We start from the raw sequence: 15,728 nt of genomic DNA, 5'->3' as shown, positions 1-15,728 counted from the left end.
TTTAAGGGAAAAAGACTGACTTTCTGGTAACTGAACTTCAATAAGGACAATGAAAATAGTTCATGTAAGTTGAGACAAAGTAACAGAAGTTTTTGAATCAATTGGGGAAATTAGTTTCATTACTTTACCTATGTTGTGGTGCATAAAATGATAAAGAGAGGCAAAGAAGAGCACCCAATTACATGTGAGAATCATCTCTGTCCAAATTATGAGAAATAAAAGCTGCTCAGGGAAGAAAAGGGACAGAATGAGTGTGTGTGTGTATGTGTGTGTTTAACATCTGAGGAATGTTTAAAGGGAAAAAATAGTTTGACTTTAGGAATCTAAAATAAATGTAGGTGTTGCTTGCCTTAAAAAATATATATATATACCTATAAAGGAAATCTGCCATCCTGGCTAAAATTTTAACATAATGTCACTGAAAAAGTATTTTAAAAGTCAAGTATTTTAAGTTCTTGATAATATACCATAATAGTATACTTTATTATTTTTTTAAACTATAAGTGACTCGCCAACTCCCCAGGCCATAAATGGATGGTGCAAAATCTTTTTAGCTATCTGCTATCTGAACCTAGAGCTTCTGTATATTATTTCATAGTTTCATAGTGCTAGTCTACTCAGGTATTCTTGCAATCACTGCACCTAATAATTGTCAGTCTATTTGGTATGTGTTTATAAAAAGATAAAAATGGGAAGTTACAAATTTTACTCTTTTTTAGCTACCTACTGCAGGTCTTAAAGGACTTAATACAATTATATAAATGAACCAACATTACACTTGTAGTCCTATAGCACAGCACTTAAAGTTATTTGAGGTTATCAGACAAGGAGACCACGATCCCTCCTCTCCTTGTTCCTAAGAGCCCTGCACCCTGCGGTTCATTTCGAACCACTATTTAGTACTGTTGACCTTGGTTGTATTACCGTGGCTATCTCCTCCTACTTAGTCAAAAGCATTAACTCTCTTATAAAGCTGTTTAGAGGGATGAATTTAAAGTAAATGGTGAGGGAGAAGGTGCATAAAGGAATATTTGAGAATCAACCTTCTGCTACAAGAGGATTAGAAGTTATGTGCCAGTATCTTGTATCAGGATTTATATACACCTTAAAACAAACAACAATAAAAAAAAAAACAAAGCAAGAAAAGTGAGCAAGCAAGCAAGCAAAAAAGAAAGATATTTCTAGCCACTTCTGTTAGTGTTAGCTTGTGGTAAGTAGTTTCATATGTTATGAATTATTTAACATTTTAAGATTTATAAAAATGAATTATTAACTTTTGAAATATCTTTCCTTTTGAGTACTGTCTTCCTGTATGTGTATACCTATATATAGGAAATAAGCAATGGACATGTGCATATTTATATACTCAGACACATAAATATTCGAAAGGAAAAAATTAAATAAACGTGAAATTTTGTTTTAAGACTGCCTGTACTGGAGGTCAAAATTTCCTTTTTACTATTACTATTTGCAAGTAGTTTACTAATATCTTGAAAGGTAAAGTACTGCTGACTGATTTAAAGTCTTCATTTCATCAGAAACACAATGACTATATAAACTGCTTTGCATAATAATCGGCACTAAAGGGTAATTTTTAAAAAGAGAGAGAGAAGCTAAACCAAAACAAGCCAACTTTTTGGCTGAGTTATACCCTTCTCAGTTTTTTTAAATCTCTGACAGGAAAAACAGAGATCATTTCAAATTTTTTGTAATAGTTGGTTTATTAGAATTAAACGCCTCTTTTAGAATAATTTAAATTCTTGGCCTGACATTGTGAATAATCTACACAGAAATCCTTAAACCTGGCTTGAGTTAAGCCAGGTGTCCACCTGGATCTCCCTCTTCAGCGCTGCTCTTCTGCCGATCGGAACTGCTTTAGGTCCTCAGTTTGCAAATGTGTATGTTACTGTAATAACCTGATACTGTTAGTTTAGCATTTTATCATGTATTTATTTGATATGACTGTTTTAGCTCTGCTTGACGAGGTAAACAGGCACACATGCGTTAGCTGTTAAAACTCCACACTCCGGTTCTACGTAAAGAAAATCAACGCCTCACGCGGCAGAGAGGGGAAACAGTTCACTCTCAAAAATAGTTAAGCCAGATTGCTCCCTGGAGATACTTCATTTATTTTTCATCCTCAGATGCTACTGGCAATTTTTGGTAGGGCTAGACATTAATACTGACCAGTTTCGCTTTCCTGACTGTTAACAAAGCATCCACAATGAACCTGCCTTCATACCGAAGCCATTGTGGTGACCCTTTAACACACATATTCTAAAATATATGCTCAAAGTAAAAAGATCCAAATTCACAAGAGTATGAAATATTTATAAAAAAATCATGCATCAGATTGTACAGTCTAGAAATAAAAGATTCAAATTCAGTAATAAAGGTAAGAGCAATCAATACTTGCTCTAGTATTTAAGAAAGATCTCGAAACCGCAGAGGGGCCGGGGCTCAGTTATCCTTTTCCGTCTGCAGAGAAGCTGTAGCCAGGGCCACTGCCGTGACTGGCTGCGCAGCAATGCCGTGCAGCTGCATCTTCGCAAGTTTCTTCTGCTCACACTCAGTGACCAACCGGTTCAACTCTGCTGCACTGTATCCAATAAGAGTCTTCAAGTCACAGACAAACTTGTATACAAATCTCTTGCCTTGAACTTTACAAATCATGTCCCCATCATAGTAGTATCTTTAAAAAGAGAAAAACACATCAGCACTATATAAAAAATACGGAGTTTGGTCTTACAATATTTCTGACTTTTCCGTGAGCAGAAGACTAGCAGAGCATTGCATGCACCGTAACAGCAACTTCCACTGAAGTTACACAGAAATATTTGATGTTACCATCCAAGGAAACTTCAGGGCATTTCTTACTAAAATTCCAATGCTCAGTACTCCAAAACATTATATACTAAATTTCAAAGCATATTTTCCACACTTAGGATACAACACTGATTTTAAAATAAACATTATTAAATTAAAAACCTCGGGAACAGTAATAGAACTTATGAACAAGGGCTTGGAGTCAGAATGCTTGGACTTGAAATCCAGCATCTTATTTTTCCTTTGTGCCCAGAAGAAACCCACCTGATCTCTAATATCTTTTATCTTTCATCTATAAAAGGTTAAAAACAGTACTTACTGTCCTGAACTGTTGAGGATTAAAAGGATTATCGTTGCAAAGTGCTTAAGCACACAATAACCAGCAAACACTCCTCTATTAAACAGAAGCTATGCGAATGATTAAGAATCCATATAGAACAAAGGAATTTTTAATGTACACAGCCTATGGATTGCTGAAATGTCTACTTCTTTTCTGTCTTGAACAAAATCCTGTATTATGTAACCTTCCCTTCACTTTTATCATGCTAATTTGTAAAGGCTTTCCTTTCAGAGAAATTCTCCAAATCTGATAGGGAACCTCAAAAGAAAGAAAAAAGGCTAGAAGAGACAATACAAAAACCACGAAATAGGACATCATTAAGCAACGTTTCTGAACCTTACACTGGTTCCATTTGTGGAAAACACTCTATAGCGGTGACTTTCAGCCTTTTTCATCTCATGGGACACACACCAAAAATACGTTTTTCCTGGTATGGCAAAAAATAGATATAATTTCGATTCATTCACACTGGACCACTATGGTGCGGACTGCTGTCATCTTTTATCTGACCATCTAAGGTAAAAGAGGTCAGTGACACTGACTCAGACAGTCAGGTACTGGATGTTGTAAAAATGCTTGCAGCACCGAAAATTCCTGTTCTCGGAGACTAGTTTATTGCTGCTTTCTATGGAAATGGAAATGGAGCAGGATTTACATTTAATTTGGAAAACAAATTATTTACCATTATTTACTTTATTTACCACTTTGTACTGCCAATTCCAATAATAGGTAGAAAGAAAAAAAGTGAAGACTTCTGGGCTGGCAGACTGTGAAACCTTTATTTTTAAATAATACTGCCCACTGGCATCCATTTGACGGAGAGCTGTTAGTGATTTATGACAAAAGGAACATTTGCAAAAGTACCAATGATATAAACTGCCACATACGGCAGCATTTTGTTATAAAAGTCACTCAGTTTGAGTCCACTAATGAAACAACGGACTTATACACAGAAAATCATGTCACCTTTCCCTAAATGCAGAACAGCAGAAATAGTTATGATCACTTTCCCAGTAAGAGACACAACATATTGGGCAGGGCCTTGTGTTTCCTTTTGTGCCAAAACATTAACACAGAATTTAGATCGCAGTGCACAAGCCACCAAATGCTTGTCATACAGTTTAAACGCTACTGGCATTTCAATTTCTTAAGAGGATTTCTACATGTTAGGCTGTAATAAACAGACACTTGAGAAAAAAAGAACAAAGAAAGTAGCTTTGTATTTCAAGGAGGGAAACTAAGGTGGTATAATCGAATGTTTCTTGGTAAGAGGTGATAAAAAGTACATATACCTAAGTTTTAATTTTACCTAATACTTCCTTCAGTTTATCAGATAAATCACACAACCAGGCAATAGCTCATTCCATTTGTTACCCTCTAAAATGGAGTGAAAGGTACACAATACCTGTATTTTCATGAACATAATTTCATCCCTTTTTTTTTGAAACTTTTTTTAGCCTTTTAAATTGTGAAATCTATCACACAAACCAAGAGGACAGAAGTGTGCACAGCTCAGTGGCTGATGACAAAGTGCACACTCACCCGTGGGCTCCGACCTGGGCCAGGAAACCGCTGCCCAAACCCAGTCCCCAGCACAGCGCCTCCCCTTCATCCCTCCCCCGCCCAGAGGTGAACACAATCCTGCCTCATGACAGTAATTTCAGTGCTTTCACTTACATTCTTGTCACCCAAACATGCATCCTAAATGTTGTAATTTAGTTTCCCTGTTTTTTTTCAAACTTTACTCTATCAATGCATTCATACAGTACATGAACAAATCTGGATTCTTTTTGGGGGGTCTGGATTTTCACCGAGTATTATATTTATGAGGTTCACCCATTATCAATGCTTGGAACAATATTTCATTTTCATGGGTACACAATGTATTTTCCTCTACTGTGTATTCACTCTACTCAATTTTATTTATTCACTCTGCCTTTGACAGGGTACAAGTATACTGCGCATCCGCAAAGTTTATGTATGCCACGTCATGTTCACAAAAAACCCTGCATGAGTCCCTGATTTGGCTAACCAAAAACATCTGAAGAATATTTTCACTTTTATGAAAAAAGGCAAGAAGCTAAGTGTGTAGCATTCGTTTCTTAGCAAGCCATTAGAGAGGCAGCATGCACTCCGAGCAGCGACCCCGCCAAGCCCGTTCCCGGGAACGACAGTCTCTCGGCATCAAGCTGTAACTGCTTCGAACTCGCTGTAAGCATCTGCGCTCTGTACTGATTTATTCCGCACGTTCCTGCTTTTACTCTATGTCAGTGTTATGTTAGATTTTATGTATCTGATGGAATTTGGTAGGTTATTTTGGGGTCTGGGAACACTTACAAATGTTTCTATACAAGCTGACGGTAACTGTCTCTTCATTTGATGCCAGGTCAACTTACAAAAGGCCCCACTGGACCACTGTCCTTTCAGAGAGTGGGAGCAACCTGTGCTGGGTAGTTTCTGGTTTTTACATGTTATCAGTGATGCTGTTATGAGCATGTGTGCACATATGCGTACACTTTTATTTGTTAAACATTTAGGAGACTAACTGCTGGCTTACAGGTTACAATTTACACTCCTACCAAAGGTGCAGAAGCATTCCCATTGCTCCGTACCCTCGCTAACACTCCTGGTACTGGTAATCATCTTAGTTTTAGCCATTTGAGGTTGTGTGTTGTACCATTTTATTGTGGTTTTAAACTGCATTTCCCTAATTACTAATAACCTTCACATACATTTATTGGCCACCTGAAAAATCTATGAAATGCCTAAGTCTCTTGTCCATTTTTTTCTCTTTTTTCCTGACAATTTGTAAGAGTTCTTCAGACATTCCAGGTATGACTCTTACATCAGATACATGTGGCCCTTCACTCTCTTGATGTTCTGATGACCAAAAGTTCTTAATTTAAAAATAGTCCTTTTTACTGATCCTTTCTTTTTTATTTTTAAGTGAGTTTTAAAAAAGATTTTATTCAGTTCTTTTTAGAGGGAGGGGAAGGGGAGGAGCAAGAGGGAGAGAGACAGCGATGTGTGGTTGGCTCTCGCACGGCCCCCAACTGGCACCCCAGCCCACAACCCAGGCACGTGCCCTGACTGGGAATCGAACCGGTCACGTTCAAACCCATGACCCTTTGATTTGCAAGACTCTACTCAATCCACAAATCCACACCAGCCGGGGCTGATCCTTTCTACTAGGCTTAATGTGTTTGGTTTTGTTCAAATGTCTTTCCTCACCTATCAAAGTCCTAAAGGTATTCCCAGATGCTTTCCTATTTTATTTTTGACATTTAGAGCCACAGGCTACACAGAACTGATTTTTAGCGAGATTTTTCTTTTTCCCCATATGGGTATCAGTTGTCCCAACAACACTGATTGAAAAGTAGGTCTTTTCATCATGTCCTCTCCCCATTTTCATTTTAAAATCAAAAGCTCCTATATTTTCTTGCTTCTATTTGGGCTATCTGTTCTAATCTAGGGTCGACTGGACTTTCGTAAGCAAACAGCACACTATTTTAGTTTTACTGCTGTAGCTTCGTAATGAGTCTCAATATCCCATACAGCAAGTCTTCTCACCTTACTAAACTTCTTCAGGTTACTGTGGTGTGTTATATTCTCATATAAATTTTGTAATTATCTTGTCAAGTTCTATGAAAAAAACTTATTCAGATGGTTACTGCATTGCAACTTAGGTCAACTTAGGAAGAACTGACACCTTAATTTTTAGTTCTAATAATTCATTTGTAAGTTCGAGGGGATTTGTATGTGCACAATAATATCAACTGTCAAAAATGGCAATTTTAATTCTGATTATACTCAAAGGATTTTTAGTTAGTTGGCAAAGTGTTTGAGACTGAATAAATGATAAGCACACTGAAAATAAAGCATTTTAGTTACTTATGAACACTAAGGAAAACAAAAGGTCATTCTAGAAAAGAAAAATAACCACAGTGGACTGACTATGTGATAGTTCTGGCAATGGCCATGATCCTACAACGAAGAACACTGACCTGAACCCCATCCCATAGAGTCTGAATGGGATAAGGGGCCAAGGGGGTGTGTGCAGAGTGGTAAGAGGCAGACCACCCTCTCTCACTGGGAAACTCAGATGCAAAGTCCGAGCGAAACAAGAAGTAGCAGTGAAAATGTTACTTAGAAATACAGAAGTAAACTGCGGAACTACTTCACTATATTCACTCTTCAAAAAAAAAGAGAAATAATTTAATGATATTCCTACATATCCTACTTCCCAGATACTTAAATGTACACAGTGAATTTTCATCACTGTAGTAAACATAATTTCTTATAGCAATTATAATCAAACAATTTCATACTATGTAGAGGAAATTATAAATAACTTTATTCCATTCCAATTCTATCAATGTGAAGGCTGCATATTCAGATTCAGGCCACAGGAAGGGGGGAAAAAAGGAAAATGAGTCATCACTTTGCATCTAGTTATAAAAATAGATAATATCTGTAAATTTGCTAAAGTTTACACTCAATTCAGCAATGCAAATAACAGTATCTTTATCTGTTATGTAAATGATAGAAACCTTAACAATTAAATATGTTGGTTTTAAACAGAGTAGTATATGCTTTTAAATCAGATAAACAACAGGTACCTCTTTCCCATTAGGCTATCGGCAGATTCCCAGCAGTAACACGGCAGGCCAGGAGAGCGTGGGATGCTACTCCAAATACTCAAAGCTAAGAACTGCCAGCTGCCAAGAGTAATCTATGCAGCAGTCAACCTTCGGGTGTGAAGGATAAACAGAAGCTTTCCCTGATAAAAACAAATCTTAAAAAAAAACTCTACATACCTCAAAAGTACCACTAAAGATAGTCTTAAGAAGTCATTTTTAACACTAGTGTGAAAAATTTTAGCTTTTTTAAATCTATAACAAAAACAGTACTTGTAATAAAAACAAGTATTTTAATACCACTACAAGCCATTTTTTAAGAAAGGCTTAATCTTTATTTTAAAAAGTAACAAATGCTCACCTTAATGCACGACTGAGTTTCTCATAGTTCATTGTAGGTTTATTTTTACGTTGTCCCCATTTTTGTGCAACCAGTTCAGGCTGATTGAGCTTAAACTCGCCTTCATCACCAACCCAAGAAATGCAGTCTCGAGCATCCTTGTCAGTAAGAAGTTCGAGCAAAAACTGCCACAGTTGAATTTGGCCATTGTTTCCTAAATCAACAGGGACAAGCATTGACCACAGTGCTATGAATTAACAGAGGGCAAAAGACAACAAACAGTCTCTCTGGTCCCTATCTCAGCCGTGCTAAAAGCACAGGTGCTTTTTCAAATGCTATCTCAGCACTGCCAGAGAAACAGTCCATACTCACATTTTCATTGAGTGAAATTAAACACAATACACATCATTCGACAAATTTTATCTGGTGACAGTAATGCAAAAATACCTGTTCTGTTCCCAGGTGAGCTTCTATCTTCTCCTGAAATCCTGGGAGCTCTTTGTACTTTGGCTGCCTTTGCACTACTGTTTATACCTTTAATTGTAGTTGGTGTAGCAGATTGAACTGACGCTGGAATAATCTGGACAGCTGCAAAGAAAGACAAGGGCAAAACTGTTTTGTAACACAAGCAGTTAAAAAAACTACAGAAAGACATAAAATGCCTTCCATTTGTTCCCCTCTAAATTAGTTTAACTAATACCCCTGTAATTACATCAACAAAAGGCCTCATTTAAAAATGCCTTAATCTACAGCAATTTGGAACAAAATTTCAAAAACAGTTTCAAGGATAAGACATCATGCTTGTTCATGAATCTCAACTTAGGGAATAAGAGACAGTCTTCTTATTTTTGAAATAACTTAGTGATGTGTACACAGATATAAAATATTTGATCATTAAAAATGGTTGAGAAAATATGTACAAATGTGCACTCACATTCCACTACTGATGAGAACACAAATTTATATGACCAGTTTGAAGAGAAAAAAACTGGTAAGGTTGGAAAAGTAGATACCTATAACCAGAAAATTCCACATACATTCTGACAAATACTTATTCAATGATATTCACGAAATTTTAATATACAGCAGTAAAAATGAATGAAATAGAGCTGTAAATATCAATACAGGTAGGTCTCATAACTTTTAAGCAAAAATGCAACTTACAAAAGGATACGTATAGTAAATTACCATTTTTCCTCAAAAGTTTAAACATGCAAAACAACACAATAAAGTATTTATGGCTACATAGTTGGTATTAATATAAAATATGCACAGAATAATAGGAAACACCCAATTCAGGATAGCCATTTAAAATGGGATCTGCAGCCCTGGCTGGTGTAGCTCAGTGGATTGAGCATGGGCCTTTGAAGCAAAGGGTCGCCTGTTTGATTCCCAGTCAGGGCACAGGCCAGGGTTGCAGGCCAGGTCCCCAGTAGGGGACACATGAGAAGCAACAACACATTGATGTTTCTCTCCCACTCTTTCTTTTTCCCTTCACCTCTCTCTAAAAAGAAAAGAAATAAAATATTAAATAAATAAATAAAATGGGATCTGCAACAGGTAAACTTTATATATAAAGATTTCTTTATAGTGCATGGTGTTATATACTGTACAGACGTTGGTTATAGTTTATTTCTTTGTATATCTAAAATACTCCATAAATATTTAAAAATTAGTTTATCTTTTTACTACCTTGCACAGGTAATAAAGGAAATGAATTCCTTGCAAATGAATAAAGGAAACATTTCTGATTGATAAATGGACCACATATTATGGGTAGGAATACTCACGTTGATCGATTGTAACTATCTCATTCATCTGTTGTTCTTGGCTTGCCAATACATCTGAAAAAAACACAGAAAATTTTTGGTTTCATTTAAAACCAGAAATGCAAGCCCCAGTCCAGTAAAACTGAACCTAATAGACATGATTCTTTCAAAAGAAACACAGTTACAACCAAAACTAACCAAACAAAAAAAAGCAAAACATCAATTAAAACTTATTGGCATAGCTTCAAAAATATTTGACAATCACTCTATAACAAACATATTTCTGAGAGAAATAACAGAGGGAAAACTTCAATTTCTTTCAGAGTTCATTATACAGAGAAGCACGGTTCTCTAAATGTAAATATCTACAGCTAAATCTATTTATCTAACCATGTGAAACACAGAAAAAGATCAAAGATGAGAATATACACCACAATGAAATTATTTAAACATACATTCTTCACTAAAAAGGCTCCCTCAAGATGATCAGAGAAATCATAATTTAATAATCTGTTCTAATAGCCACTTTTAAATAAACTGTTTTAATTTGACAATGCTTTTTCAAGAGAGCTAAATTTTCGGGAACTGTTAACGGTCCTAAGGGTCACAAATAAACTAGATTATTTAACAGGTCTACAAATAACAGCTCCCAAATTTAAGAGTTACATAGTAAAAGGCCCTAATATAATCCCTTAACGAACCATTCATTACTCATCTGCTGCTATTCTTTACCTCTCAACCAAGAGGTACACTTCCCAGTCTCTACTACTTTAGCCCATTTACTGCCCATTATTGCCTGGAAGCGTCTCGAAATTGAAACCATACCAACCAACAATCATCTGTGTACTGAATGAGTCCTGGGACCTGGGCTCCCAACACAGTTTTACTCGGAGTGCCATGCCAGGACCCAGTTCTAGACACTCACAGCTGGAAAGGGCGAGAGAACGAAAACGAAGTCTGAATCCTACTTGTCAGGTGGGAGTTTTCTTTGGGGGTTGTCTGCATTTGGGGGTTTAAACAATTATATGGAACTAGCCTCAGACCGATCCGGGTTCTGATCTGAGCGTTCACTTACTGGCTGCGGAACTTTGGTTGTCATTCAACCAATACAAACATTAAAAAGTCCTCCTATTTCAATGCAGCAACCCCTAACTGCCACCTCCTGGGGTGGTCCTAAGGATTAAAGGAAAACACTTGTAAGAAGCACAGTGCCTAAAACAGTTAACTTTTCAGTAAACTGAAGATGCTGTTTTATCCAGACTCCTAGTCCTGAGAATTCTCCCGAAGAGCTGTTGTCTCTCTTGTGGAAAAATCCATGCTTCATGTTTGTGGCAGATTTGCCCCTGAAAACTTTGTGAAAGTACCTTGCAAAGGCAAAATGCGATTGATATTGAAATTGTTCCATTGGTGACTATAAATGAACAAAGGAGCCCTAGCCTAAAAAGAGGCAAAACAGAGAGCCACCACCACACAGCACAGATGTGACCAACCCCTAACATTAGCTTCTAAGTACTGATTCTCCGAGTTTGGTCTGCTTCCCAGGAACTCTCAAAATAGAAGGCAAAACATGGAAAGAGAGGAGTTTTTGAAAGCTTTGTATAAGACCATATAGGCACTCTAAATATCATATTCCTCTGTGATTTGCAGTCTTAATACAGAGATTAAATTAAGAAAATACACATACAACTCTTAGCACAGCCTTACACAGTTAATAAATGTTAAGTATTATTGTTATTATCAATAAGCAATTACAATAACCAAGTTATAAAGAAGTAAAATTAAGTTACAATGTAAACAGATAATAACGCCAACTTATACATTTTCGAAGAAGCTCCAGATGACTCCAAAGAATTTCTCCCCGAGGGACTCGCTGAAAAAAATCTTCTTGGTTGAGACTACATAATTCTCGTCCTGAAATGTTGAGTGTGCTGAGGTCTATATCAGTCATGCTGAATTCCTTCATTACCCAAACTACCCAGTGCAAGACCTGGTCTGTGGACCACTGTATAGGATCTAAAAAGAAAAATATCACCATTAGCCTAGTTTCATCTTAGGTATTATATACATTTTTAGTTAACTTGTCAATATATATACACAGATAAAATCAAGACAGCTTTTCCCCATAAGCAAGTCAAGTAAGCTCAGTATATAAAGTAAAAAAGATTTTTGTTATACTTTCCCTTTGGCTCCTTTTCATTTTCTTAATCTAAATTTTTGATGGATTCATATAGTTCTGTGTCTGTCAGTCTGAAATTTTCTCAAGAAAAACAAAATGCAAAACTGTTCTTCAGTGGGTCAAATGACAGGAAATATGTCATTACCCTCGAGGAAGTTATCCAAGTTTAAAGATTTATCTTGTAAACCTGGCTGGTGTGCCTCAGTGGATTGAGAGCTGGCCTGCAAACCAAAGGTCAACAGTTCAATGCCCAATCAGGGCACATGCCTGGGTTGCAGGCCAGGTTCCCAGGAGGGGATGCATGAGAGGCAACCAAACATTGATGTTTCTCTCCCTTTCTTTCTTTCCCGTATAAAAATAATAAATAAAATCTTTATAAAAATGTTTATCTTGTAGCACTGTATGATTTGGTGCACTGGGGGTGGGGTGGGGGCCGGAGGGGTTTCTACGAAGCTAGCCTGAACAATGAGGTTATTCCTCCTTCTTGCTGCTTCTTATAAAAAGCTGGTTGCTCCTGCACTTACTCTTCCCATACAACATGCAAATTGCCTGTTTATTCAACTGCCTTCCCCTAAAATACATTAAGGTCTTAAAACAAGGACGGTGTCTCGTAAATCATTCTATCTTTTAAATTTACCACACTGCCTTATGCATATATTTGTTGACTCTACAAAAGGTGAATCCAAATAATTTCATTTCCTCATTGTTTTTTACTAATTAAATTCACAAATGAAAAAAATGGCCAACACGTAAAAATATTTCATCGTTGTATTCCTGACCTAACAGACCTAATAGAGCATTCTACTCACAGAACTTCAATAAACACTAGCTGAATTAACTTTGGTATAAGGTATTGATGCATGGAGATAATCTGTCCAAATAATACTGGTTATATGCCATCAAGATACATGTTAGTCAATAAAAAAATAGGTGGGAAAAATAGCACTTAGGTACTTAATCAGGAGCCAATAAACACTAAAATCAATCAACATAAGGATACAGGACTAATAGCCATAAAACTGATTTTTAAGTGATTTTTTTCAGGAGGATTCTGAGAAGATGGCAGAGAAATTAAAAAAAATTCTGAATTGAAAATCACTAAAATAAAATATAGAGCAAAACCAAAAATCTATTAATATTTTCAATAAAAGCAATATATCCTCATGGACCCAAAATACATGCAGGTGAAGATATAGCAGTAACAACCACAAGACCTCCATGGTGTCAGCATCTGCGCAGGAGAACGCACAGGGGCCCAAAGACTCATCTGACACACCACCCACTGTGAGCACTGGAAAACCCGAACACAGCCAGAAGCATCCATTACAAGCACAACAGGCCAAGCAAAAGGAGCAGCTCAAAGCAGCTCTGCCCAATCCAACAGCAGCTGAACACAAAGGTCTGGTAAGGTTGAGGGGCTGCCAGAGCAGCAGAGCACCTGTGAGTTCTTCAAACTGAACCAAAGTCACTTCTAGGGAGTGGACCACAATGAGGAGAAACTGGTGGGAGTGGAACTGAAACTGAGTAGCACAGCACACCAAGGAAAAGGAAAGAACAGGTCCAGGTAAAAGTGGAGTCAGGGAACATAAAGGAACCGAGAAAGCAAGTAGCTCTATGAAAGCAAGAGAATAGGGGGTGTGGCTCGTTAGAAAAACTATGCAGAAACACACTTCCCCTTAAAAGTCCAAGAATGCTCATTTTACATAAACAAAAAAAAGTAGCAAATCAAAGAAGTTAGAAGAAAACAGAAATAGTCTGATTTGTTTTCTAAAATAGTAACAGGACTTCTGGTTTAACATTACTAATTGGCCATGCATGTTCTCGTCTTTTCTCTAAGGCCCCAGGAAAATGATAGTACAGTCATTTTTAAGAGATGTAAACACATAGGAATATAAGTAGGAAATGTCAGAAATGATTTGGCAGATTTTCACAAGTTTTTTGAAGATAATGAGCAGAGTGAAAATCCAGGAGAGTAGAAAAAGCTATAACCTCAAAGATCTATCAGGGAGGACACCAATAAAAAAACTGAAAGTATTCCTGCCTACAGAACCCCCTTACTGGCTTAGGTCATGGTCGTTCCAGGCAGCAGGAGGGGTTTGAGTGAGAAATGTGGAGGCTGACATAAAGTATCTTTAGAGCCTCCGGGGCCCCTCCTTCATTCTCAGGAGCCACCTGAATAACAGCAACCCCACACCCGTGGACTCCAGGAACGCTAGATCTGGGAGAGACACGAAGCAGATGCTGAGATAACTGACCTCAGTAAGAAAAATGTAAAAACTGAAGAGTGAAACTCTCCGTACCTCCCTGTTTTCCATGTCCCTTTCTATTTCCAGAATGTAGTGTTCACTTACACATTAACTGCAAATCCTCAGGACAACCTTATACTCTTGACAAGTGTTTGGCTAATTCCAGGGAAGTTGAAGAGACCCAAGAAACAGACCTATATACAATGACATTTAAAAATCTTTCAAAGAAAGAACCAATATCCCAACTTTTACCAGTGTATAGTGAGCAAAGCCATTCCAGAACTTTAATTTGCTTTGAAGTTATTCCCTTTTAAATACAAAGGGATGGTCAAGAGTAATGATATTTGAGAGCCTAAAATCAAGCCATGAGAAAAATAAACAGAAAAAAACAGAAACAAGAAGAAATAATGCAATAAAAAACTGAAAAAACAACTGGCTATCCCTCAATTATAATATACTCAGAAACATGTATCTATAAGATCAGAAAGCCATGGAAAAGCAACAACCAAACATAAAGAGCCCTTATAAAGTAAAAATAAAAATCAGATAGGTTGTAATATAAAGACAAAAAAATTGACAGAAGGCAGTACAAATAGGTATGAAGATGAAAAATGGAAGAAACCAGAGGTTGAACAGAAGTTCTAGAAAAAGAACAGAGAAACACAGGGTATTTATCAAAATAATAATAATACAGAAAATTTTTCCAGAACTGAAGGGCCCATCTGATTAGCACTGTCCAATAGGAAACACAGTATAGGCCACTATGTACTTTTAAAATTTCTCGTAGCTACACTTAAAAAGCTGAGAAAACAGCTCTGGCTGGTGTAGCTCAGTGGACTAAGCATTGGCCTGTGAAGCAAACGGCCACCTGCTGGATTCCCCGTCAGAGCACACGCTTGGGCTGTGGGCCAGGTCCCCAGGACGGGGTACTCAAGAGGCAACCGCACACTGATGTTTCCCTCCCTCTCGCCTCCCCTTTCCCCTCTCTAAAAATAAATAAATACAATCTTTAAACAAAAGAGAAAAACGTGAAATGTATTTCAATAGTAATTTCATTTAACTTAATATATCCAAATGTTATCATTTCAACATATAATCAATATAAAAAATTAAAAAGATTTTACATTCTTCCCTTTTTTGTAGGGGTATTTTATACCTGCAGCACATTTCAATTCAGACCGGGCACATTTCAAGTGCTCACAGGAGACTAGTGGCTCCTACACTGGGCAAACATGACAGACTGAAACGCCGCACTACGGGACCTAAACTCACGGCAAACCAAAGAGGTCCACGCTCCACTAGCCAAGATAAAGACCAGAGACAGAGAGAAGAGCTTAACAGCTTCTAGAAGGAAAATAGAGTATCCCAAGAACTAGAACCAGCATGGCCCGTTA

The 15,728-nt window shown here is 37.2% G+C and overlaps 1 protein-coding gene across 3 annotated transcripts in view; it reads right to left on the bottom strand.

Annotated features, from left to right (window-relative positions):
* Positions 1-415: 415 nt before the first annotated feature.
* Positions 416-15,728, bottom strand: part of GABPA (GA binding protein transcription factor subunit alpha) — a 32,570-nt gene continuing 17,257 nt past the window's right edge. For all 3 annotated transcript variants that reach the window (XM_037065123.1, XM_037065122.1, XM_037065124.1), the window contains exons 6-10: positions 11,731-11,925; positions 9,934-9,987; positions 8,591-8,731; positions 8,165-8,357; positions 416-2,692 (exon numbers count right to left, since the gene is read on the bottom strand). In XM_037065123.1, the coding sequence (XP_036921018.1) occupies positions 2,461-2,692; positions 8,165-8,357; positions 8,591-8,731; positions 9,934-9,987; positions 11,731-11,925 (815 nt within the window). In that variant the 3' untranslated portion in view covers positions 416-2,460. The remainder of the gene's footprint in view (positions 2,693-8,164; positions 8,358-8,590; positions 8,732-9,933; positions 9,988-11,730; positions 11,926-15,728) is intronic.

The sequence above is a fragment of the Sturnira hondurensis genome, unplaced genomic scaffold, assembly GCF_014824575.4.
Source record: "Sturnira hondurensis isolate 20B ecotype Veracruz unplaced genomic scaffold, ASM1482457v3 Scaffold0015596, whole genome shotgun sequence".
Classification (NCBI taxonomy): domain Eukaryota; kingdom Metazoa; phylum Chordata; class Mammalia; order Chiroptera; family Phyllostomidae; genus Sturnira; species Sturnira hondurensis.
Note: the sequence above shows the minus strand (reverse complement) of the source record. Positions and strands in the feature narration are given on the sequence as shown.